This window comes from Schistocerca piceifrons, chromosome 5 (assembly GCF_021461385.2).
Source record: "Schistocerca piceifrons isolate TAMUIC-IGC-003096 chromosome 5, iqSchPice1.1, whole genome shotgun sequence".
NCBI classification, from domain to species: domain Eukaryota; kingdom Metazoa; phylum Arthropoda; class Insecta; order Orthoptera; family Acrididae; genus Schistocerca; species Schistocerca piceifrons.
The window spans coordinates 435,852,766-435,876,788 of record NC_060142.1 but is presented as its reverse complement, the minus strand read 5'-3'; the positions used below and the strand labels follow the sequence as shown (position 1 = coordinate 435,876,788).

The 24,023-nt window shown below is 39.0% G+C and overlaps 1 protein-coding gene across 2 annotated transcripts in view; it reads left to right on the top strand.

The window, feature by feature from the left end:
- Positions 1 to 24,023, top strand: part of LOC124798033 (nucleoporin SEH1) — a 162,807-nt gene that overhangs the window by 95,444 nt on the left and 43,340 nt on the right. Inside the window, exons 4-8 of one of the 2 annotated variants that reach the window (XM_047261250.1) lie at positions 6,744 to 6,977; positions 7,058 to 7,212; positions 7,337 to 7,553; positions 11,610 to 11,678; positions 14,105 to 14,123. In XM_047261250.1, coding sequence (XP_047117206.1) covers positions 6,744 to 6,977; positions 7,058 to 7,212; positions 7,337 to 7,553; positions 11,610 to 11,678; positions 14,105 to 14,108 — 679 coding nt within the window. In that variant the 3' untranslated portion in view covers positions 14,109 to 14,123. Of the gene's footprint in view, positions 1 to 6,743; positions 6,978 to 7,057; positions 7,213 to 7,336; positions 7,554 to 11,609; positions 11,679 to 14,104; positions 14,124 to 24,023 lie in introns of those variants that run through there. The other variant, XM_047261249.1, reaches the window with a different exon arrangement.

Below are 24,023 nucleotides of genomic sequence, written 5' to 3'. Positions count from 1 at the left end.
TTGTAATCTTTTAGTGTGATGTGGTACTTCCCATAGCCAGCCCTGTGTTACAAGCAAACATGAAATGTACGAAGGAGGAAAGGGAAAGGATGGGTGGAAAATTGTGACAACTAGTCGCACAGTGCATTGTGGTAATACAATAGAAAAAGTTGAAAATTTATGCCAGACCAGGACTTCAATCCAGATTTACCACTTCTCGTGAGGAGTTGCCTTAACTGCTTTGACCATGTGGACACAGTCCCTAACCAGCTCAAATTTCCAACTTATTACACCCTGTAAGCAGCATCCCACATCCATTAAACTCGCTACTCGCAAATCCTGAGTGCCATAGGAGTTCAGAAGATATCTGTTCATTCACACAGAAACAAATACTCCCCCCACCCCCAGAAATGTATTAGGTCTACAACTCTGTGCTTCCGTGTTTTGCAATAGATGGCAGTTGGGGTTCAGGTGATTGGTCATAGGTGTAATACAATAATCTTAGGCATCTGAAAATATAATGCCATAAAAATATTAGTTGATTTGTGATTGCATCATAAGGTTATTCTCAATTAAGTATTTCAACTTACATACCCATTTCTCGCCATTTGCGGGAAGTTTTAATTTTCTGCTTTAACATGAAGAAATCTGTGGCTGTGGCTCTTAAAATGCTGGGTAAGACCAGTAGTGAGGCAACTATTAGTGGAAGAATGTGCAGAGAATGTTTTCAGCACCTTAAGAACGGTGATTTTGATGTCGAAGACAGGTATGGCAGGGGAAGACAGAATGCTTTCGTAGCTACTGAAACAGATGAAGACAGTCACAGGACATCATTATTGAACGCAATTGATGCGTTAGAGCCCAGCACTGATACACAATGGCCACAATACAGTGACAGACACATAAAGGTAATTTTGCAGCAGGTTAGTGCTAGACCCCATGTCGCAAAACCCGTGAAAATATACATGGAAACATTGAAATGAAAAGTCCTTTCCCTCTCTCTGTGTTCTCAATACGTTGCGCTCTCTGACTACCATCTTTTTCGATCAGTGGCTGGCTGACCAGCACTTCCGATCATATGAACAAGTGCAAAATTGAATTGATTCATGGATTCTTACAAAAGACGCCCAGTTCTTCTGCCACGGGATTCATATGCTATCCAAAAGATGGGAGAATGTAGTGGCCAGTGATGGGCAATACTATGAATGAAAATTTTTTTGTAAGTTTTTCACAATAAAGCCCCAAACTTCAAGAAAAAAACGATAGAAGCAAAGTTGTAGACCTAGTAAGTATCTGAAAAAGAACTCCTCAGTATTTGTTTCGGTGTGAATGCACAAATATCATTCAAACTCCTATGGGAATTGGGATTTCTGAATAGTGCATTTAATGGACAAGTGATGCTGCACTGCAGCGTGCGATAAGTTGTGAAACTGAAATGGTCAGGGACCGTGACCGGATGTCTAAAGCAGTTAAGGCAACTATTCATGAGAAGTGGTAAATTTGGATTCAGGTCCTGGTCTGGCACATATTTTCAACTTTTGCCATTGCATTACCACAATGTGCTGTGCGACTAGCTGTCACAATTTCCCACCAATCCTTTTCCTTTCCTTCCCCTTCCTATATTTCATGTTTACATGTAAATATCAGCAGAGTCATCACAAGTGATGTCTGTTGTGTCATAAATTTGCGACAGAACAGACACCACTCTGTTGTATACAGCCCTGTGTCGGGTTGTTAAAGAAATGATGTGATTTGTGTAAAGTGGCAATAAACAGTACTTTTTGTGGAAAATAACTTATTTACATTATGAGACTGCATACTACCATCCTTTTTAAACTATTATCAGGAAACATATTACTCTTTAAGAATAGAGTATGTATTTTTGGTACAAGTAAGTCTAGATTCTTTGTTATTAACTATCATTTACAGATCTGTATAAGGTTATTTTATGAATTCTCCGATGATTCAGAAGCAATCGAGAACAATATTCAGCCATTTTTCATCATTATTTTTTCGTTTTCAGTGATTTGTACATTTGATTATTTACTCACTCACTCACTTACTTACTCACTTACTTACTTACTTACTTACTTACTTACTCCACGGCACTAAGGTCCTCTGAGGACCTTGGCCTCCTCAAGCCCAGACTTCCAGTCGTCTTGGTCTTCAGCACTCGTGCGCCACCTCCTCACTCCCACTGCTCTCGGGTTGGCTTCCACATCTTCCAGCCATCTCACAAGTGGTCAGTCTCTCCTTCTTCTACTGCTAGGATGCCCCATCATCAGCTTCTTTGGGAGCCCTTCTTCTATCATCCACTGGGCATGTCCTGATCATCTTAGCCTTCCCATTTTGACTGAGGTTACCAAATCAAGTTCTTTGTACAGAGACCTTATTTCTTCATTAATCCTAATTCTCCATACCTCTCCTTCTTTTACAGGACGAAAAATCTTTCTCAGCACTTTCCTTTCCCAGATATTTAGCTTCTTCTCCAAATTCTCCATCAGTACCCATGACTGGCTGCCATACATAAGAATGGATTTGATCATTGTTTTGTAAAGTGTCGGCTTTAATTTCTTATTTAGGTTCTTACTTTTGAGCACGGAATATAGTTCTCTGTATGATCTCTTGGCAGCCTTAATTCGGTTTGCTGCCTCCACTTTGTTTTCTGATGTTATTACTGAGGCAAGGTATGAAAAACTGTCTACTCTTTCGAAGGTGTACCCTTCCAACTGGAGATCTATGTTTCTTCTAACTCTATCAGTTACCACATACTTAGATTTTGTCTCACTGATTTCTAAACCAAGTTTCTTGGCAATGGCTTCAACCTCATTGAATGGTGATGTAAGTGCCTCCATACTTCTAGCACTTATTACATCATCTGCATAGGTTAAAATGTGAAAAAATCTATTGTAAATATTGCCTCCTGCATTTGTGGTTCTTGGTCTTACTGCATTCTCTAATACCAGGTTGAATAGTATTGGGGATAATGGGTCTCCCTGTCTTAGGCCTTATTCCATTGGAAACAATCTCAACAGACATCTCTGAACTTCTGCTGTTTTCCAGGGTCATCGTAGTCAATTTTATTAGCTTCTCAGGAAATTTGAATGTCTGCATTGTTTCAATCATTTAGGTGTCCGTATTCAAATCAACCTAAAATTTGTGGACAGTGGTGGCCAATTATCATGTACTAATGTGCTACAACACACCATAAATATCACACTAAAATTATGCCATTTCTCTTTGAATGTGAGCCAGAAATTGCACTACAATTATGCCATTTCTCTCCGAATACATTCTGGTATGCAAATAAAACAGGTGAAAACATGTTGTGTAGTATGCTCTCTGTGGTAATTAGAAATCAGTGTCAGGTGCTGAAATGATGGTTAATCGTCCAGTCAGCTCAGAGAAGGACACAGCTGTCTGTTTTTGACTAACAGACATCTCTGAACTTCTGCTGTTTTCCAGGGTCATCGTAGTCAATTTTATTAGCTTCTCAGGAAATTTGAATGTCTGCATTGTTTCAATCATTTAGGTGTCCGTATTCAAATCAACCTAAAATTTGTGGACAGTGGTGGCCAATTATCATGTACTAATGTGCTACAACACACCATAAATATCACACTAAAATTATGCCATTTCTCTTTGAATGTGAGCCAGAAATTGCACTACAATTATGCCATTTCTCTCCGAATACATTCTGGTATGCAAATAAAACAGGTGAAAACATGTTGTGTAGTATGCTCTCTGTGGTAATTAGAAATCAGTGTCAGGTGCTGAAATGATGGTTAATCGTCCAGTCAGCTCAGAGAAGGACACAGCTGTCTGTTTTTGACTGTGCATGCTCTAATGTGACATCATCCCTTCTGGCACTATGAGTGCTGCATTGCTTACAGCACCAGGTCAGTATTTTTCTTTGAAACTCCACGTAGAATATTATGCAATTGTAGGGCATGAGGAATTTTTAAGTAGTTGTTGTCGTAATGGCACCCTGCCCGACTGGTCTAGTGCATGGACTGGCAATTCGTTCACTCAGATCACACCCCCCCCCCCCCTCCCACTTCCAATGTAAAATGATTGATTGTAAAATTGAAATGTATTTAAACAGTTCAATGTATATATGTAAAATTAATATAATAAATTTAGCTTCAGTTACTACCCTTGTAGCTGGCCGCGGTGGCTGAGTGGTTCTAGGCGCTTCAGTCCGGAACCACGCGACTACTATGGTAGCAGGTTCGAATCCTGCCTTGGGCATGGATGTGTGTGATGTCCTTAGGTTTAAGTAGTTCTAAGTTCCAGGGGACTGACGACCTCCGATGTTAAGTCTCATATTGCTCAGAGCCGTTTGAACTACTCTTTTAAGTCAAAATATAGGCCACCACATTGTAGCACACTGATAAAATTTTGCATGAGCCGCCACTGCTTATGGAGTATTTTGGAATGCTAACTTGATGCCAGAACACAAATATCCAGATTGATGCTGGGTTCATGGCAGTTCTAAACAAACAGTGAGCTACCAAACCCAAGAAAACTTACACTGACTGATTTCATTTACACCTAAGGTAGGCCAAGTCTCAATATTATGAGGGGTGATCAGAAACAAGGTTACAAGCCTGATATTAGTAGAATTTTGTCTGTTACAGAGAAATTAGTAGTGTGTGATAATTCTGATACGCGCTGTTTATAACTTTGGAGAGTTTCAGCCACCCGCTGCCTGCATCGCTAGTTGCAGGTAAAGACGAATGGGGACTCATTTGGAAAAATGATTTTTTGAAGAAATCTGCATTGTTATTCGATCTCTGTCGGAAAAACGTATAAACACAACTTAAATTCACTGTGGAATGATACTGGTTTACGGAGAGACTTTAATATCATGTCACCATCTCACAGCATGCTGGCAAAAAAATTGGCAGCCGGTAGTGAAAATGTCACTAACGAGGACTGAATTGGCCGACACAGCACAGCTCAACAGATCTGAACACAGTTTGCATGGAGGAGCTGACTCCGAGCAACAGAAGTTTAACCTGAGAGGCTGACAATTTGCTTCAGACAAGAAGGTGAAACACTTCATGACATTGTAGCTGAACATGCAAGGACAGGATTTTTAGCAGAAAGATATATGCATATTGTCCCATGAAGTGACAACTGCTTGCAACCGCTTAAACAAAATGGAGACCAAGTTGAAAAATAACCTAATGTATGTACTATAAGTTGATTGTATTCACTGTATAAAATAAAATGTATGTTTCACTCCTTAGTTTTTGATCACCCCTTGTGTTTGCAAGCATTTTCTTAAACACAGGGAACAGCTCCAAATGAGTAGAAGTCAGAAGTCTTGGTACCGTTTGTATTTTATTTTCGACCACTGCCAAATCTACTCTTTCTGTGTATAACTTTGTGTTAACGGTTATATGACAAAGATTTTGTAATGCCAGGACTTTTTGAGGAAGCTGAATTTTGTTTTACCCCCACACTACCACGCTATTTGTCTTCTTATGGCAGTTCCTTTACTGAGTAGAACTTTGTCACTGTACTCGTCACACCCCCTTATATTAGCAATCAATAAAATGTTTGCAAATAATACTTGACAAGGACATGCTTAATGCATTTTATTCTGTTATCTTATGTAAATTATGCCTCTTTCTCTCCCCTTTGTCTAGGTTCTATGTAATTATAATTGGGTTCTGTATTGTATCTGGTCTGTAATTTGTTCTTGAGAGTTGCAAATACTCACTTAACAGCAAACCACATATGGAGTAAGTGTTGCTTTTCTATATGCAAAATATATTTTTTTAAGAACCTGTTTATCTTCTCAGTGAAGAAAATAGCAAATAACAATTGTTGGTGATGGTGCATTAGCACTCTACTTAACTTCTTTGTTCTGTGAAGTGTGATTGTGTTCTGTGTTTAATTTTGTCAGATTAATCAGAGAGGCTCTTTATCATCTGTTACTAGGACTGGTGATGGTGGTGGTATGATGCATTTGAGATTAGCACTAGTAGGATCCTATATACAGTTTTGTGTACATAGCCACACAGTTTTTAGACTTGTAGTTTGAACTAAGCTCATTTTGGGACCTAGTGTAAAAAGTTTTCATTACTTATAATATGTAAAACAGACATCAGCCTGACAGTTGGTTTGAATGCTGCAGTGCTTTACTAGACACGGACCTACAGAATTGACTACCTCAGCCATGTACAAGGGAAACTACAGCTTAACATGGACTTTTGGACTACAGTGTATGTCTTGGAATTTTTCCGTGCACATAAATAATTTTGAGAGGTGAAAGAAGTCACAGGTGACAGGAAAAAATCATAGTACCAACTAGATGATGAACCTTAAGGCTTTAGTTTCATAGTATCACTCTTATTGAATCAGTCACTGAGATAAACAAATAAAGTGCAGTTCTTTTAAGGGAAAATCTTTTGCACCAATTTATTTTGGTGTGTTTGAGATCCTGTCCTACAAAATATTTTTTTCAATGCAAACATAAAGCTTGTTCAATGAAATTTGCTCTGTGACTGACAGTCGAAAAATTTGTAGTAATAGCTTACCTGTGTAGGTTTCATTCTGGACACTTGTGGTTTGGAGATATAGATGGGAGAGTAGTTTCTTTGTTTTCTGGACAAATTTCTATTTGACAAAAAGTCCAAATAGAAATAAGATGTGCACTTTTTTCTGTTTGGCCCAGTTTTTGTGAAACTTGTTTAATATTTGACTAAAGTCTGCTGTTGTTTACACTGATACGTGTGGTATTCCTGTAACAGGTTACATCCTCCTATGTTGGCTGTTGGGAGTGATGATACAACTGTATCATCTGGAGGCAAGGTGTTCATTTATGAATATAATGAATGCAGCCGGAGATGGGTGAAAATTGAAACATTATCTACAGTAACAGAACCAGTACATGATATTGCATTTGCACCAAATCTTGGGAGAAGTTACCACTTGCTTGCAGTTGCAACAAAAGATGTTCAGATTTATAAACTTAATCCCTTACCGTGAGTATATTGAATATTAATTAGTAGGGTATGTACTGTTGGCCCCCTCTATTTTTATGTAATGGTTTCTTTATTACCAGTGACAAAGGTACCCAGAGTGGTTTAACAAAACTGGAAGTCTCATTGCAAGCACAATTTGAAGACCACTACTCAACAGTGTGGCGTGTCTGCTGGAATGTTACTGGAACTATGTTGGCTTCTTCGGGAGATGATTGTTGTGTTCGTTTGTGGAAAGGTACTTCTTAAAAATATATATAATATCTTGAAAGCTGCTATTAATATAATGCTCCTTAAATTTCATTTTTCTTTCTGTTGAAGATTGAGCATATGGCATGATGTGTAATTCTCAACTGTTGCAGCTAATTTTGCATCAGAGTGGAAATGCGTGGCTGTACTTAAAGGCGACGGTTCACAAGTGAAGACAGACATCTCCTCACCAGCACAGGCGACACCAGCCCTGTCAGGAGTTTCACCAGGAGTCGGTGCAGTTGCAGTCTTAGCAGGAGCAGCACTGGTTGCTGGTGGTGGAGGTAGTGGTTCTGGTGGTGGCTCAGCACAACAGACCAGTGCTGCAAGGTATTACAAGCTTGGCACAATATCTAACCCAAGCCATATTCGGCAGCACTAGTATGTCACATACATTGTGAGTAAAAGTGTATTGTGCAGATCTGTTCATTATTCTGCAATAATTTGATCGCTGGAGAAGGTAGGTTTATTTGTGAAAGGAGATTCTCAGATCTTTTCTTGTAAAGAGCAAAAGTGCTTCTATCTTCTTTGATACAGAATCAGGAACCGTTTTTATGCGTTTGTTGTGGTTTATTTCTTTCTTTCATTTTGCAGTCACTTAATCTGTTTTGGTTTAATTAGTGAACATATTACCTGTGATTTTTAAAGCAGTGTCAAATTTGCTAATGAACGTAAGATCTGTTGCTGATGTGGTGGGTGAGTTGCAGCACCCACTGCTTCCATATAACTGAACAGTAACAAGTATTTTAGTGTCACTATTAGAATGAAAATAATTGTAATTGGAAGTTGCTGCATGAAGAAAACAGCTGCTGAAATGTCTTAGGTGATAATGAGAAAGGAAGGGATGGGGTAGAGAAGGAAAACAAATCTCAGTCAATCTTTTGTAGTTGTGAAATTAGACAGAAGTTAGCAAGATAAAAAGTGACTATGTAGTTGTTAAAAAGTCATTTTACTTTAATTTTTTCTCCAATAATAGGTTTTTATGGGTAATTGATTTTGCAAATGACCACTGTCTGCATACATAAAAGCACTGAAAAAAATTCCCCTTGGAATTTTATCTCCTGCAGTGTGTTTCAGTTGATTTTCTGGAGAGTGAGTATAAAGCTATTTGTCAGGTTGATGCAAAGTATCATTGTGAAAGGTTAATACATGTATTAAATGTTATTTTGAGTTATGCCATTTGCAGAATTGTTTCCATTTTCTTCAGCAGATTTATTTATAGAATGCAAGTTTAATGTTTGTCACGACACTGCAGTAAATGGAAACCACTTGTGTTGAAATGTGCTGCCCTAAAAAGGCAGTTGTAGGTTTGTTTGTTCATGGTATTTAGGTGAAAAATATTAGAAACAAAAACATTGATCTGCAGAGAATATCGTCTGCTACTAGCTGAAATGGAGACTTAAATGGCTAATCTATTATGCTAAAACTGCAATTGACCAACAGGGCATTTCAGTATCGGGTATCCATGAGCTTTGAGTCTATGTATGCTGTATATTGTTTTCTGGATGTCTTCTTTCTTAATTAACTCATTGTTTTTATTGGCAATTTTGTGCTTACTGTGAGGGAGGGAAAGAAAGCTCTACCTCACCTAAAGGATATACAATCAAGCCTTCCCAGTGCATGAAACTCTGGACTCTGAGGACAGTAGTATATGATTCAGTGATTTTGGAAATTTTGCGCAGGTACAGAGCAATAATATGCAAAATATGAGCTCAAATAATTTATACTGCCATGGATAACAGAGCAACTTTAAAATGGTGTGCATATAATGGAATGACTACAGGCATATAAACCTTGTGTTGTAGTTAATATTTTTCTACAAAATAATAGCTTCTGCAAAATGTAAACAAATTTGCTGCTCTGGAGTGGATGTGAGAGCGTCCTTGTCTGTCTCCAGGCACTGACGGAACAGGAACCAAGCTATTCTAAAGTTCATTATGCTTTGTGACGTCACAATTGGTTTCCTATTTCCCCTTTAACCTGCACTTATTCATGTCTTCATTTAATAAAATGGCATATTAATCCTCTGTTATTTTGTTAGACACTTGACAGTAATTTTGTTTTGCTAAAACATACTTCAATATTTCTGGTATTCTTTTTACATTAGTAATTTTGATCCTTTAAACTTGTCTTTGTAGTTGAACCTCTATTGTTATGATCACATAAATAATAAATATGTAGCATCATTGAGCATAATGTAAAGATATACATGCAAATTTTTGATGTAATGCCTTAATATTTATTGGCATCACAGTGTGTATGGGTCAGCATGTTACGGAAATTGTATCATATTACCATCAGTTAGCTTTACACATTTTCCTCATTATTCAGCATTATCTTTTAAACAAAATCTGCCCTAGAGTTTCTTAGAGAAGCAGTATGAGCATGAGTGTTACTTATGTTATAAGTAGTTAGCTGCCAAAGTAGTTAGCACTAGCGTACCCAAGTAGTTAGTTCCTATGGATAAACATATTCTTCATAACCCAGAATATATTCATAAGTTTTGTAAGTAAATGCCCTTCTGTCGTCATTCTCCACATTGAAATTCTATTTATGACTGTAAATAATCAATACAATTTTCATGATGGTCTACAGACTGAAACAACACTGTGAAGGAATTGTGCAATATATATGAGAGCCTAATTGACATGAACTGGTGGTCTTCTTAGAAGAATTGTTTTTACTGGTTAGGGACCCCTTTTCATAGTCTTGTGTTTGGGAATTTAGTATCAGATTTTGTGGAAACTGAAAGTTTTAAAACAGTTTTGTGGAGGATAACACATTCTAAAGATTATTGAATGTATTCAAATTAGTGCTTGTGACACTGCTACCTCTTCGTACTGTGTACATTGTTGAAATAAGAAGTTGAGTGTTTTACTTGGAGTTTGAATTGTATACAGTGTATATCCAGAGCTTTACTATTTAATCTACATCAAGTTCTTTTGTAAATCATTGTAAAATTATTGCATGACAATTTAATTCAGTTTTTCCTCACTGTACTTCTTTTGCACATTTGTGTTTCTGTGTATGTCATTTAGTATGTACTTGTCTCCCCATGATCATATCTTTTCTATAAATTGATTATTTGCTAAGTTGCATGTGAAATTCTTATTTGGAACTCAGTTGTTACCTTCTGTGATAAGTATAAACAGGATCAGTTTTCATTGAGATGAGATGTTGCATGAGAGGAAAATGAGAATAATGATTTAGCAGCATTTAAGACATTATTCTTTCTGCTGGTGATTTACAAACAGTTTTATCGGAGATAATTATGAATGAAATTATTGTAATACTTGTCATGTACAACTAAAAAGTGTGTGTCAAATGCTAATCTTATTTTTGTACTACATTTATGTGTATTTTCTGCTTAAAATACTGATATTTTTGTATGAGTACGTTAAATAAACAAATACTAGCTCTGATCATAACTTGCACAGTTCTTAAAAGGGATACAATGTTACCTTGCCTGGTTGAATAAAGATGGAAAAATACTTCACCTATGTTCACCACAGTTTTTAATGATTTTGACAGTAACTTGCATCTTGAAATTTGTTAGGGAAGATGAAGTGACATGCCTGCAAGTGACTTAGAATTATGATGAAAGTTCCATTATTCACTCATATAATAACAGCTAGTAGTTGATTGTTGCTCCCTATTCATTACTTGTACTCTGGGTCATGTGACCCAAGCCTTGTAGAAAGATTTTCTTCAGTTTCTACGCACTTTGTCTTCTTTATTCTGATGAAAAAAGTTTAACAAATTCCAAAAGAGTGACATTCAGTTTTATTTCTAAATTTGTCAGTGTGCTCCAGTTGTTTTTGTTTTGGATTTGGTGACTGGTAAGTAGATGCCTCTTCTTCTAACATAAATATTGTTCAGACAAAATCATTTACTAAATTAATTATAAGTTTACTTTGTGTCCCTAGGCTGTACTTGACATTATTGTTCCAGTCCTAAGGTGAGGTGCAGTAACATTAAAATCATTAATTACACTGCTGATTAAAAAATGTATATAATCAAGTGGATGTATAAGTTTTCCACTGAAGCAAATAGCGGCCAGGCTATTGGTCATCTCCTTATCATTCAGGTTTCTTGTAAATCTACATTGGTACGATCAAATATTGACATAATCACTCAACAAAGGCCACTGTTGCTCTCTTCTTGTGTAACAAAGGAGGAAGTGAGTTCCCTCAGATGATCCTGATGATGATTTTTTTTTTTTTTTTTTTTTTTTTTTTTTTTTTATTTTTTATTTTTTAAAAAAAATAGCTAGCAACTGATGTGCAGTTCAGGTGAATACCAAGATATGCAAATGTGTGTAAACACTAATACAAATAAAAACACATGCTATGTACTGTGTGCGCACTTTTCCTTTGCCATTTTCAGAGTGGACCGGAGAGAGGAAGCTCCAGCCAACACTAGGAGAGTCGCTGGGAGCACCGCAATGCATAGGGGGTAAGCTCTATCTCACTTATGTAGTGTTGACAATGAGAGAAATGGAATTTACGTTTTGTGTTTCACGTGCAGACCAGATCAAAATGTGAATATAATTGAAATTGTAATTGTCTTGCAAATTTATAGATGTACATAATTGTGTACATTGCTCCATTACAATACTGGTTCTCAAACAAACGTGATGTAAAAACTAGTTCTTCATCAGCAGCTTCTGTTGCATTAATGTATTGGTGGTTGTGAATGAAGATGCGGTATTTTGCAAAATCTTGGTATGTGTCATTTTTATGCAAGACCCTGCAAATGTGCTCTAGATGCCACTGCAGAAGCCCAATGCAATGTACATTTTTCAACTATAAATGCAAATGAGGACTTTCAAAACATTCTCAGAGCGATCTGAATGACTGCAAAATGCACAGTGAGGAAAAGCGAGTTAATCACGTCATAACTGCCCATTCAGTAATATCAGTGCTGAACACCATGTCAGTTACAATTTTCAATGTGTTCACAGGTTCACCAATATCTTAAGACAGTGTATCGCCATACATAACGAAGCATTGCTCTATACAATTCCAGATATAAGTGACTGTAAATGATAGAATGCATTTTCATGACAAAGAATCTGTCACCAATATTGGCTGAATGTTCCTAGAACTTAGTTCAAGAAAGTCTGTTATTCTTGTGGTATATATTTTTTATTACCTGAAGAAATAAACTTTGAGAGGTTGTGCATATGATTTTTAAAAGTATATCTTGTCCTCAGTAAGCTTTCAGTAGTACTTGTTCAGTCTTAAGTCCAAAAGTCACAAAATACTAATGACTTTATTGCCAAATGTGGATCCAAAACTGACAGAACAAAACGTCTTCAGGTGCTCTTTTGTCATCATCTACTCACAATTGGATGTGCGAAGACTTTGGAGGGCACTGCTTTTATAGTTCCCTTGACACACGGAGTTCATACTTTCCATCTGGTTCTTGGAAACACATATAGAGTTTGTGTGCCAGTCATTTGTCCATTGATGTGTAGCTGTGTGTTGCACTATTAAATGATTGCAATGTCAAGACATTGTGTCTTTCCCCCTTACATGGATAGTGTTCTGTAGAAAGCAAGCTCATAGTTGAGCAGACTCTAATCACAGTTCCATACAGAATTCATTTGGATCTCTTCTCTCTTGGTACGCCTGTTGATTTCAGCAACAAATGTTTGAGATGCTTGAATTCTCTCTTCTTATTCTTCTTCTTCTTCTTATTTCTCATCATCCTTACCTCTTTGTGTGTGTGTGTGTGTGTGGGGGGGGGGGGGGGGGGGGGTGCGTGCGCGCGTGTGATGTTATCCTAAACTCCTTTTTCTAATTAGTAATACATCCCAGTGAATTTCATGTAGTATATGTGGATATGTGGTAACTGGATACTACTACACAGAATTTAAACTTCAGTGTTTACATTATTATTTCAACAGCTCTATAATGTATAAGGAACAGCTGATATATTTACAACACCTTATGCAAATTCTGCATAGGAGCATGGCACAGCTTTAGATTGTTTGAGCGGATTACAACATCCCACAATGCTTAAAAATGCAACATGTTGAAATTGCAATTGCAATAAATAATGTTTTAACAACCAAAAGCAGAAATGATATCATTTAAAAATCCCAGTGACACTGTTAAGTTGGTACATTGGAGATTTCTGGCTACTCCCAGTGCCCAGTGTTTTAAATGCCAGTAAGGAATGGAAGAACTGCATTCTCACACTTCACCAAAATCTGTCATTACATGCTGCTTGATGACATAGAACTGCAGAGTACAATTTCCTTTGAAAACTGTATTGGCTTTTCTTTTCTTCGCCACATAGTCCAATATGCTCTTAATATTCCTTTTAGTCTTCAGTTTAGGGTATCTTTTCAGGAGCTTTTCATATGTGTTGAAATCTCTGACATGATAATCATTATAAATGTTCTCTTGTGTGTTGTCATCAAACACAGTGATGACAAGACTTTAAGCTTCTTACCTGGAGGAAGTTGGAATTCACTTTCAGTGCTTCCATTGCCTCTTATTGAATTTGGCATATCACTATCACTTGCAGTGATATGTTAGTCCGTATATTTGCTAGCATCATAATTATGTGTTAGTGTTACATCATAATCTGTTTCTAAATGGTAATAATATTTTGGCTCTGTAATACATACCAGAAAACATGTAAATGATTGATCTTCCACTTCAGTACCATCTTCATGAAGAATTCATTGTAACTTCATCTAAACCAGCCGCAATACATTAACAGGTTTGATTACCAACAGCTGACTTACACAAATAACTTAACAAATAACTTGTCAAAATGCACCTTCACATACGCACTGCGTTGTATTGACTGGTTTCAACTGGCGTAGCAGCAGGCAAAGAGGGAACTTAGCTCACCCTTTTTTTTAGATGATATACTGTGAACTATGGATGAAGGGCAACAGGCAGATTCCATATTTCCACACTTCCTGAAAGTGTGACATGGTGCCGCTTTGAAAGCTGTTAAAGGAGGTAAGAGAATATGGAACAGGTTCACTGATATGTGAGTGACTTGAAGACTCAAGTGGCCTCTAATGGAAGACTGCAGAGGATTGTAAATAAGTGAATATCACCTGTGCAATAAGAAACTTTTAAAAGATCCGTTCCAGGATTATGATATAAATGTGTTTGTTCGAGCTTAAATACGTTCCTTTTTAGAACCAGTAAGCCAAGAGGCACAAGGGACTTCAGATGCAGATAAGAGAAATTTGATTACATGTAAGACTGTTTGGAAATTTGTGTATTACAAAGCTGCTTTAGTGAGACATGTGAGTTGGACAGTCTGCATGGTAAAGCAATAGCAAATGAAGTTCATACCTTTAAAATTATGACCTTTTGACCAAAAAAGTCACACATCAGGAAGGCGTAGACAGTCAAACTTAGTGGACAAGCCACTTGATTAGTATAGTGCCACATGTAGTTACATGGCCCCACCTTTAGAACCCGTATATGTGTTGCCACTCATATCTGATAAGAAAATGTCCAACAGTGAGAGGTGACTAGTAGAACTGTGCTTGTGCTTGTGATTGCTGAGTGAAGCACCAAACCTCTGTGTTCTCAACAAAGAGTTGTCAGTTAATTGAGATTGAGAAGTAAGACAAAAAGCTCACTGTTCAAATTACTCTCCACTTACTGTCCAGGCCGTACTCTCCACTTAGATTGTCCAGACCAAAGATTTGGGTGAACTGAAACTAGCAGATGCACGACACACACACACACACACACACACACACACACACACACACACACACACACACACACACACAAATGTGTAGTCCATAAAATACAAAGCTAACATTCCACATCGTAGCAGTTGTATATGTGTACTTTTTAAAAGATATTGTGTTGCAGTGCTGTATGTGGTAATAGTTACCAACGATTCAAGATATTATATATTCCACACATATTACCAAATTGTATGAATCTTTTTTTTGTCATTATTAAATTTCATATGGAAAAAGTTAATTGCTGCAGGTTGAAGGTTAACATCCATTGCAAATGTAAAACTAACAATAACCACAATAATTCCAACAAACACAGAGCTTCAGACAGTCCATGATTTTAACAAATCGGGTTTCTCAGGAGAAAGAGAGAGAAAACATCAAGAAGAATATTACAGTTATAAATATCTCTTTAAAAAAGAACTTGCACCACATCAGATGCTACATTAATACAGATCTTTGGCCTTGCCAAGAATTCTGTAGCTATAAAACAGAAAATTATACTTGGGGAAAATTAAAATTTGGTGTTACTAGAATTCCTCTAGCATGCATGAACTGCCATAGAAGAAAGTTGAGGATCACTTTGACAACTTGCAACATAGGAGTAAATCTAATCTTAGAATGAAGGAATATGTGGAAATATCGAGGAAAGTTATCTTCTGAAGACCTCTTGTGAAATGGGTTCACAGCCTGTATAAACTGTTGAAAGAAGAACATTGACTGCTCAGGCTTATGTTATGATTTTGGGTGGTCAGATGATTTGTTCATTCCATTTTTCAATACTTTGACAACCGACCCAGTTGTCTTCTTAAAGTGCTGTGAGCTAGATTATTATCTGTACTTGGTGCCTGGACTCCAACCAGGCTGTGAAGTATTGTTGTAGTCATGCTATTATTTATAGGAAATTTTGACTACCTTTGATGTAAGGTACAACTTGTTCGCCTCAGCACCTTGTTATAAAGGTCAGAATACTGATTATTTACCAACATAGTACTGATAACATAGTAGTCAACTTTTCTTTTGGTGGAGCTTACACCATGGAAAATCTCTTCCCCCTACCCAAAAGCACACCATTAATGTTGAAGGCCATCATGTCCCACTTAAGGGTATCCAGGATTATATTTTTACTATTGCAATTTTAGTGTTTAGGCCATTATCAAGCACAAATAATGTTACAAATGCTGAAATTGCAACAATAAAAATATGATCCTGGACACCCATAAGTGGGGTATGATGTCCCGACTTTGCAGGTCAGAAAGACAGCAATGTTTACTGATGACACAAGTTTACAAATCAAATGCCATCATTCTTCCATACCAGACATAGCCCAGATGATAACTTAACAGGTCAGTAACTTGTACATGAAAAGCTTTTTAATTTTTAAGGTCCATCTTGATACTCATGATTCTAGGCCTCAAGAGCTAGTTTAAAAAGTGTGCACCCATCAGAATGATAGTAGTTGAGATGCATTTTTGAGACTGCCTAAGCACTTGCTACAGGGGGGCACCTGCAAAAAGTACAAGATAGTGTTCATGAGGTAGTGTTCATAGTTGCTTGTGGACACTTAAGAGTTGACTTGATGGAAAAATTGCCACCTCTTCTATGACTGAAACTATTTGGTGCAGGAGGGGGACGGAGCGGAGAGGGAACAGATGAGAATAGACAAGAGGTAACTTTCAGAATATAGGAACTTGAACCCTTATATGTCCTAATTCACAAGAGCAGCATACTGAAGATCACAGTAATTTTGAAAACAAGTTTTTATGATAAGTTGTGAAGTGCAGTTTGGTGTAGGGTTGAAATATGACATAAAAAAAGACACAGTTCCATGATTGAGTGACAGTTAGGAGAAAGTTCTTTGCAACATTTATCCATTCATTCACACATCCTGCTCCATAAATCCTGACATGAAGGAGAGCTTTCAGGAATGTGAAATGAGTCAAATTATACATTAATAGACAGAAGTTGCCAGTCTAGGGTCGTATACTAGCAACAAATTATGACTAATGTTGTGGCACATCATGATGCCAAGGGCATTTGGGACCCAGTGTTCCAGTTGCTATCCTGAAGGCTTTCAGCTGACGACTGACGACATGCAGAAATTCCACATGTTAGATCAACATTCAGAAAGGGTCTCATAGTGAGTCTGCCACAGCAATGCCCCAACCAGCGCTGCATTCCTTTGTCACCAGACAACCAGTCAGTCACTGGGTTGTTATTTATGGTCAGTGTTGAAGCTGCGAGGCAGAGATTTGAGCCAGCAACCATAATCAGCTGCCACAGCTCCAGCATCTGCTGGATGACCATCATTTTCATTAGCCCATCTCTTGTACGTCAAGATCCTAAGTGCTGGGCACTGTGCCACCCTACCTCTGTGCAGCCGCTCAGCATTCCACACTTAACTGGTCACCACCATCCAGGCTGTGGGAACCTTGGCTGCCATATGCTGACTCAGCTCCTGGTACATCAGCACCATCGAGCCACCATGCTACCACACAGATAATGCGCTGCAGCCCAGCGTCACTTCACCATGTGCCTTGAGATTTACACCTGTCCACGCCCTTGGAATATAGATGCCACGAGTCGGCAACAGGACACGCTACATGACGAGAGCATGCACTTGTAACTGCTGTAGTTAGTAGGAGTAATAAATAGTTTACATGCATTCTGTCTGTCTTGCTGCAGCTGCCTTTAACTCTTATCGGGTGTCATAGCACTTCCAACCCTTCAACCCCTCAATGTTCAGGACAGAGAGCCATTGGCATTCTGTCTTCTACCCCACCATAATGGGATGGGCAATGCAAGTAAGTAGCATCAGGTGGTTTTTTAATTGCTTTTAGGGTCCTTGTTTCAATTTTTCCTGATTTTGTTTAATCTACATTTACATAGAGAGTACGCAATCCACCATACGGTGCGTGACGGAGGGTACCTCATACCACCACTAGTCATTTCCTTTCCTGATACACTCACACTCTTCGTGGTCCTTACGTGCAACATAGATTGGAGGCAGTAGAATTGTTCTGCAGTCATCTTCAAATGCTGCTTCTCTAAATTTTCTCAATAGTGTTCCTCAAAAAGAATGTCGCCTTCCCTTCAAGGATTCCCATTTTTCCCCTAAGCATCTCTATAACACTTGCGCTTGGTCAAACCTACCAGAAACAAATCTAGCACCTCCGCCTCTGAATTGCTTCAATATCTTCCTTTGATCTGACATGGTATGGAACCCAAACGCTTGAGCAGTACTCAACAGTAGGTCACACTAGCATCCTGTGTGTGGTCTCCTTTACAGATTAACCATACTTTCCTAGAATTCTCCCAATAAACTAAAGTCAACATTCATCTTGCCTAGTGTGACCCTTACATGTTCCTTCCATTTCAGATTACTTTTCAGCACTTGTCCAGATATTTAAACAATTTCACTGTATCAAACAGGACACTACTAATGCTGTATGTGGACATTACAGGTTTGTTTTTCCTACTCATTCACATTAACTTAAAATTTTCTATATTTAGAGCTAGTGCCATTCATCACACCAACTAGAAATTTAGTCTAATTTATTTTGTATCCTCCTGCAGTCACTCAGCTTTGACACCTTACCATACAGCACAGCATCATCAGCAAACAGCTGCAGATTGCTGCCCATCCTGTCTGTCAAATCAGTTACGTATGTAGAGAATAACAGCGATCCTGTCACACTTTCCTGGGGCACTCCTGATGATACTGTTGTCTCTGATGAACATTCACCATCGAGGACAACATACTGTGTTCTATAACTTAACAAGTCTTCAAGTCACTCACATATCAGTGAACCTGTTCCATATTCTCTTACCTCCTTTAACAGCTTTCAAAGCGGCACCATGTCACACTTTCAGGAAGTGTGGAAATATGGAATCTGCCTGTTGCCCTTCATCTATAGTTCACAGTATATCATCTAAAAAAAAGGGTGAGCTAAGTTCCAAATGAGTGATGCTTTCTAAAACCATGCTGATTCATGGACATAAGCTTTTCAGTCTCGAGAAAATTTATTATATTCTAACTGAGAATATGTTTGAGGATTCTGCAGAAAACTTATGTTAGGGCTATTAGTCTGTAATTTTGCAGGTCCATTATTTTATCTCCTTTTATACAGGGATCGTGTGCGCTTTTTTCCAGTCTCTTGGGACTTTGCGCTGGGTGAGAGATTCACAATAAATGCAAGCTAGGTAAGGGGTCAATGCAGTAGAGTACTCTTTGTAAAACCGAATTTGGATTCCATCTGTTTTCAACAGTTGTTTCTTTATGTCAGGGATGCTTATTACTATGTCGTCCATACAGGAGTCTGTTCGATGGTTAAACAACATTATGTTTGTACGATTCTCCTTTGTGAATAATTTCTTGAACATGAAGGTTAAAACTTCATCTTTTGTTTTGCTCTCTTTAACTGCCACATCAGACTGGTCAGCAAGTGACTGGATGGAAGCCTTAGACCCACTTAATGATGTTTTGTAGGGCCAGAATTTTCTCAGGTTCTCTGCCAATCTTTTCCTAAGGTATGACAGTGGATATAGTTGTATGCTTCACGAATAGATCTTTTCACAGACACATGAATCTCTACTAACCTTTGCCTGTTGTCATGCGTGCATTCTCTTGTGAACCAATAGTGCAACAGCCTCTGCTTCCTCAGCATTTTCCAAATCTTGTTATTAAACCATTGCAGATCTTTTCCATCCATAATCGACTTACTAGGCACATAATTCTCCACGATTTACAATCTGTTTAAACTTTGCCCATAATTCCTGTATGTCCATCTTACTGGCAGTAAAGGATGTCAGTTCACTGCCTTAAGTGAGATGATGATAACTGCTTATCTGCTCTTTCAAGCAGAAACACTCTCACAACCATTGTAACTGATTTATTGTCTCCTTAACCATAGTTGATTTAATGACATCATGATCGCAAATCTTCATTTCTATACTGATGTTGTCGATAAGGTCTGGCCTATTTGTAGCTACAAGGTATAAGATAATTCCATTGCATTTGGGCTGCTGAACTGGCTGCTCAAGACACATTTTCAGAAAATGTGTTCAATAGGACTTCATACAACTGTCTATCTGTACCATTTGCAGTGAATCCATAAACATCCCAGTCTATACTCGATAGGTTCAAGTTGTGTCTGCCAAGTATTGCATGATCTGGATGTTTACGCACTAATGACCATAGACTTTCCTCAAATTACTAGCACTATCACAGCAGAATCGGATGGCTGGTATAAACATCCAACAATTAACTTGGTTTCATGTAGGTCTCCTATATGCAACCAGAAAACTTCAATGTTACACTCAACTTCGACCTCAGTAAAGGTAATATTTTTGACACCTGCAGTGAACACTCCCCCTCCAATGGCCTCTAATCTGTCTTTTCGACATGTTCCATGACTCACGAAATATCTCGGAGCATTCCACTTCAGCCAGCTCCTGGTCCCGAGAAGAATTTGATTGCAAGAAATTTCCTGGAGGGCAGTAAATTGAGGAACTTTGTTACAAATGCTTCAACAATTTACTGGTAAAATTTTGACAAAGTGTTTTTACTCTTAACGCAGTGTGACTTCACTTGCTGCCCATCGACTGTTAAGTGATCATAGGGTACCTCAAACTACTACCTATCGTGAAAAACCCTCATGTGCACTCCACAAGTACTCTGCTACTCAAGTAGCTGCTTTCTTTGTCTAGCACACCCCTAACCTATCAAGGGGAGTCCTACAACTCCCCATCCGATAATGCAGGTTTAGAAATCTGCAGCCAAGACTGTCACAGAGTCAACAAATCCTGTTGTTGAGACTTGTATTGGCACCAAACCAAAGGACCCTCATCAACTCTGAGAACAATGCTGCAGGTTGCGAGTTCTGTTTGCACTCCATGCACGAGGCCAGTAGCCTTCACCACTTCTGCCAGTCACCTTTATGAACTCGGGATGGCCTTGTAACCCATGTGGCAAGCATGGTCGGTGCCGATGTGCGCCACAACTTGCAGACGACTGCACCCTGCACACTCGATAGCTGCAGCCACATCTCAAATGAGCCCCCCCCCCCTCCCCCCGCACTCCCCCGGCAGACAAACCAGGTGCACATTGGCTTTCCTTCCAGCCCGAACGCGACTTATGTTGGAGGTGCTGATAACTAGTAAACCCTTGCCCCCACCCCCCACCCCTCCTCGTGTACCTTTTTGGACCCTGATGAGGGAGCTGTCATTTCTTCACTCACAGGAGTAATGGGCAAGGCCAGATGACCAGTCTCCACATTGGCCCTCTGCCTTGAGTGACGTGACGTGACACGAACGCATTACCACTCGCCACTCAGTATTCAGTGAGGCACTCATAACACAATGGGCTACGCAGATGGTTGTTCAGAAGAAATGAAAGCTGCACTTCAGACTCCCTGAATTTATACTTACAAAATGTGAGCTTACACCTCTTAAACAGAAATCCCACACAAAATTTTAGAAATATACCAGAAGTAAAAACACGGGAAAAGATAAACACTTAATTTGCTGCTCTGTAGATGATATCAGCAGAGCTCTAGGGCCTGACTGTGTCTGTCCCCTTTATCTCTTTTCATGTGGGATATGTCAGGAATGAATAAAAATGGGTATGGGAGAGGTATAGGCAAGTGTAAGTAAGAGACGAATATGTAAGTGGTGGACGAGTGTAGATATAATTTAATTTTGACATATAAATTATAATTTTGGAGTTCTCCAAGGGTCTGCACTAGCAGGTGTGTGGTTTGACATTGAGTGCACGAGTTGCATGCGGAGCTTTTCTCTTCTTTTTTCATTCCTGCGCTCTTTCCCATTGCTTATTCAGTTTTCTAGTAAGGTAGCTGTAAACAATGGTATAGTGCTGACAAGGTGGAAGGCAGATAAGTGTCGCAACAGTATCTCATGGTTTGGGATTTTTGTCCTTGCATCATGTGGCACTAACTCAAAGCAGCAATTCACTGAAGGTACCACATGGATACTATTGGTCCCGACTTCGTCAGTTAAACAGTTCCAGGTCTGCTGAAGTATAGTGCACATAATAGCAGGATAACTGTCATAATCAATGGAAGGGAGAATGTATAGGGTACTAAGAAATTTGTACAATATCATAGGTGTACTAAGAGGCATAGGCTGTTGCTGGGAAAGCACCTGTGGCTAAATATGTCAGTGGAATCGAGGAATGCGTGCAGCACATGCAATACGCTGTACTATTCTCTGATATAATTGTGAGTTGGGACACTGATGCTTATTATGAAGCATTGAGGATTTATAGTGAAGATGTAGTCGGAGTTATAATGGAGAATGCTTATGGAGTAGTATTGAGTGATATTGAGGGACACAAGTTGTAGCTGGGCAAGCACCATTGGTTAAATATGTCAGCGAGAGCAGAGGGCTCATGGAGCACAATACACTGGATGGGTCTCTCATGTTGAGTGATTACGCATAATTTGTTACGATAAGTAGCGTGGAAAATATAAAGTAAATATTGGTGATCATTGAAATATGATGAAGATACATACGAGTTTAAAGTAAATGCATACTGTTTCATAATTTTAGATAGGTCAGGCAGTAGTAGTTTGGTGTAGAGATTACTTAATTGTAGGTAAGACTTCTGTTTTTGAGGACTGTGCATGGGTGTAATGTGTATTATGGAACTTAGCATTCTCTGTCTGGTAGGAAGTGTTGGTGTTACTTATTGCAACATGATGTGTGATACTTAGGATAAGTGGTAAGTTTTGAAGGTAAGAGTTGCGAAGGATAACATGCAAGAAAGAATGAGTCCACAGTTTTATAATGCAATAGGAGGCCTCCTGGAATGACGAAAACTTTCTCTTTGAGGTAGTTTGACATGACTGCCAAATGGACAAGTGGATGTCGTGGACTGTAAGTGCTTTGTGGACTAGCTTCACCTAGTCTCAACAAGATGGCATAGGAAATTTTGCAAGAAGCAATGAATGGACTGTGAACACTGGACCAAACCATGAATAGTGTGGACAAGAGAAACCTGTGGAGTCAAGTGTAGTAATGTATATCAGATATACTAGAGTCTGTGTCGCAGAACTTCTGCATAGATTGCAGAACCAGCCAGTGACTAGAGCTATAGAGAGAGAGACTTGCATTCCTAATTGTGTCTGAGTGTCTGTTCTAGCTGGCATTCATTGGAACAGCACCAAGCTAAATTTGGGAACCAAATTACTCTGGAGAAAGGACATCTGTTGTGGCACACCAAAACACCAGTGGGACTCAGGACACAGTGTTCTAATTACTGTCCTGATGACGTAACTGACTTACAGAATGCACGAAACATTACATGTAGCAAGGTTCTTGTAAGGGGCCATCAATGCAGCAATGTGCCAAGCAGCACAGCTTTCCTTTGCCACCAGACAGCCAAACAAACAGTCACTGGAGTGTTATATATATGCAGCATTGGAACCATCAGGCAGACGTTTGAGTCAGCGACCTAACCGTGGTGCAGCACCAAGTTAAATTCAGGGGCCAAATTTCTCATGAGGAGGGAGATATGTGCTGCCAAACTGCTCCAGCATCCATTGGACAGTCCTTGTTATTATCACCCCACCTTTTGTATGCCTTGAACCAGACTTTGTGGTGCCATGCCTCTGCGCTCACATCCAGTGCTGTGTACTTCGTCAGCCGGGCTGTGGCAGCCTTGGCTGCCAGTGCCCAACTCAACTCCTGGCGCATCAGCGCCAGCAAGCAATCGTGCTGCTGCAAGACAACGCACTGCAGCACAGTGTCGCTTCTCCATGGGCCACGAGCTCGACACCTGACCGTGGCCTTAGAACGTAAATGCCATAGATGGCCGATGGACCACACCACTGGAGAAGAGCACACATATATCTTGCTGCAGCCACCTTCGACCAACTTAGGAAGACCCCATCGCCCTCCTGACTGGTAGAAGAACAGCTCTCTCACTCTATACAGCAGTCATTACATTCCTGATCCGTCACATCTTGGCACCAAGCGGGGTACATGCGACCATTCATGTTGCCCCACCACTAAACTAGTACCGATTTACTAATACTGATAATTTTAGG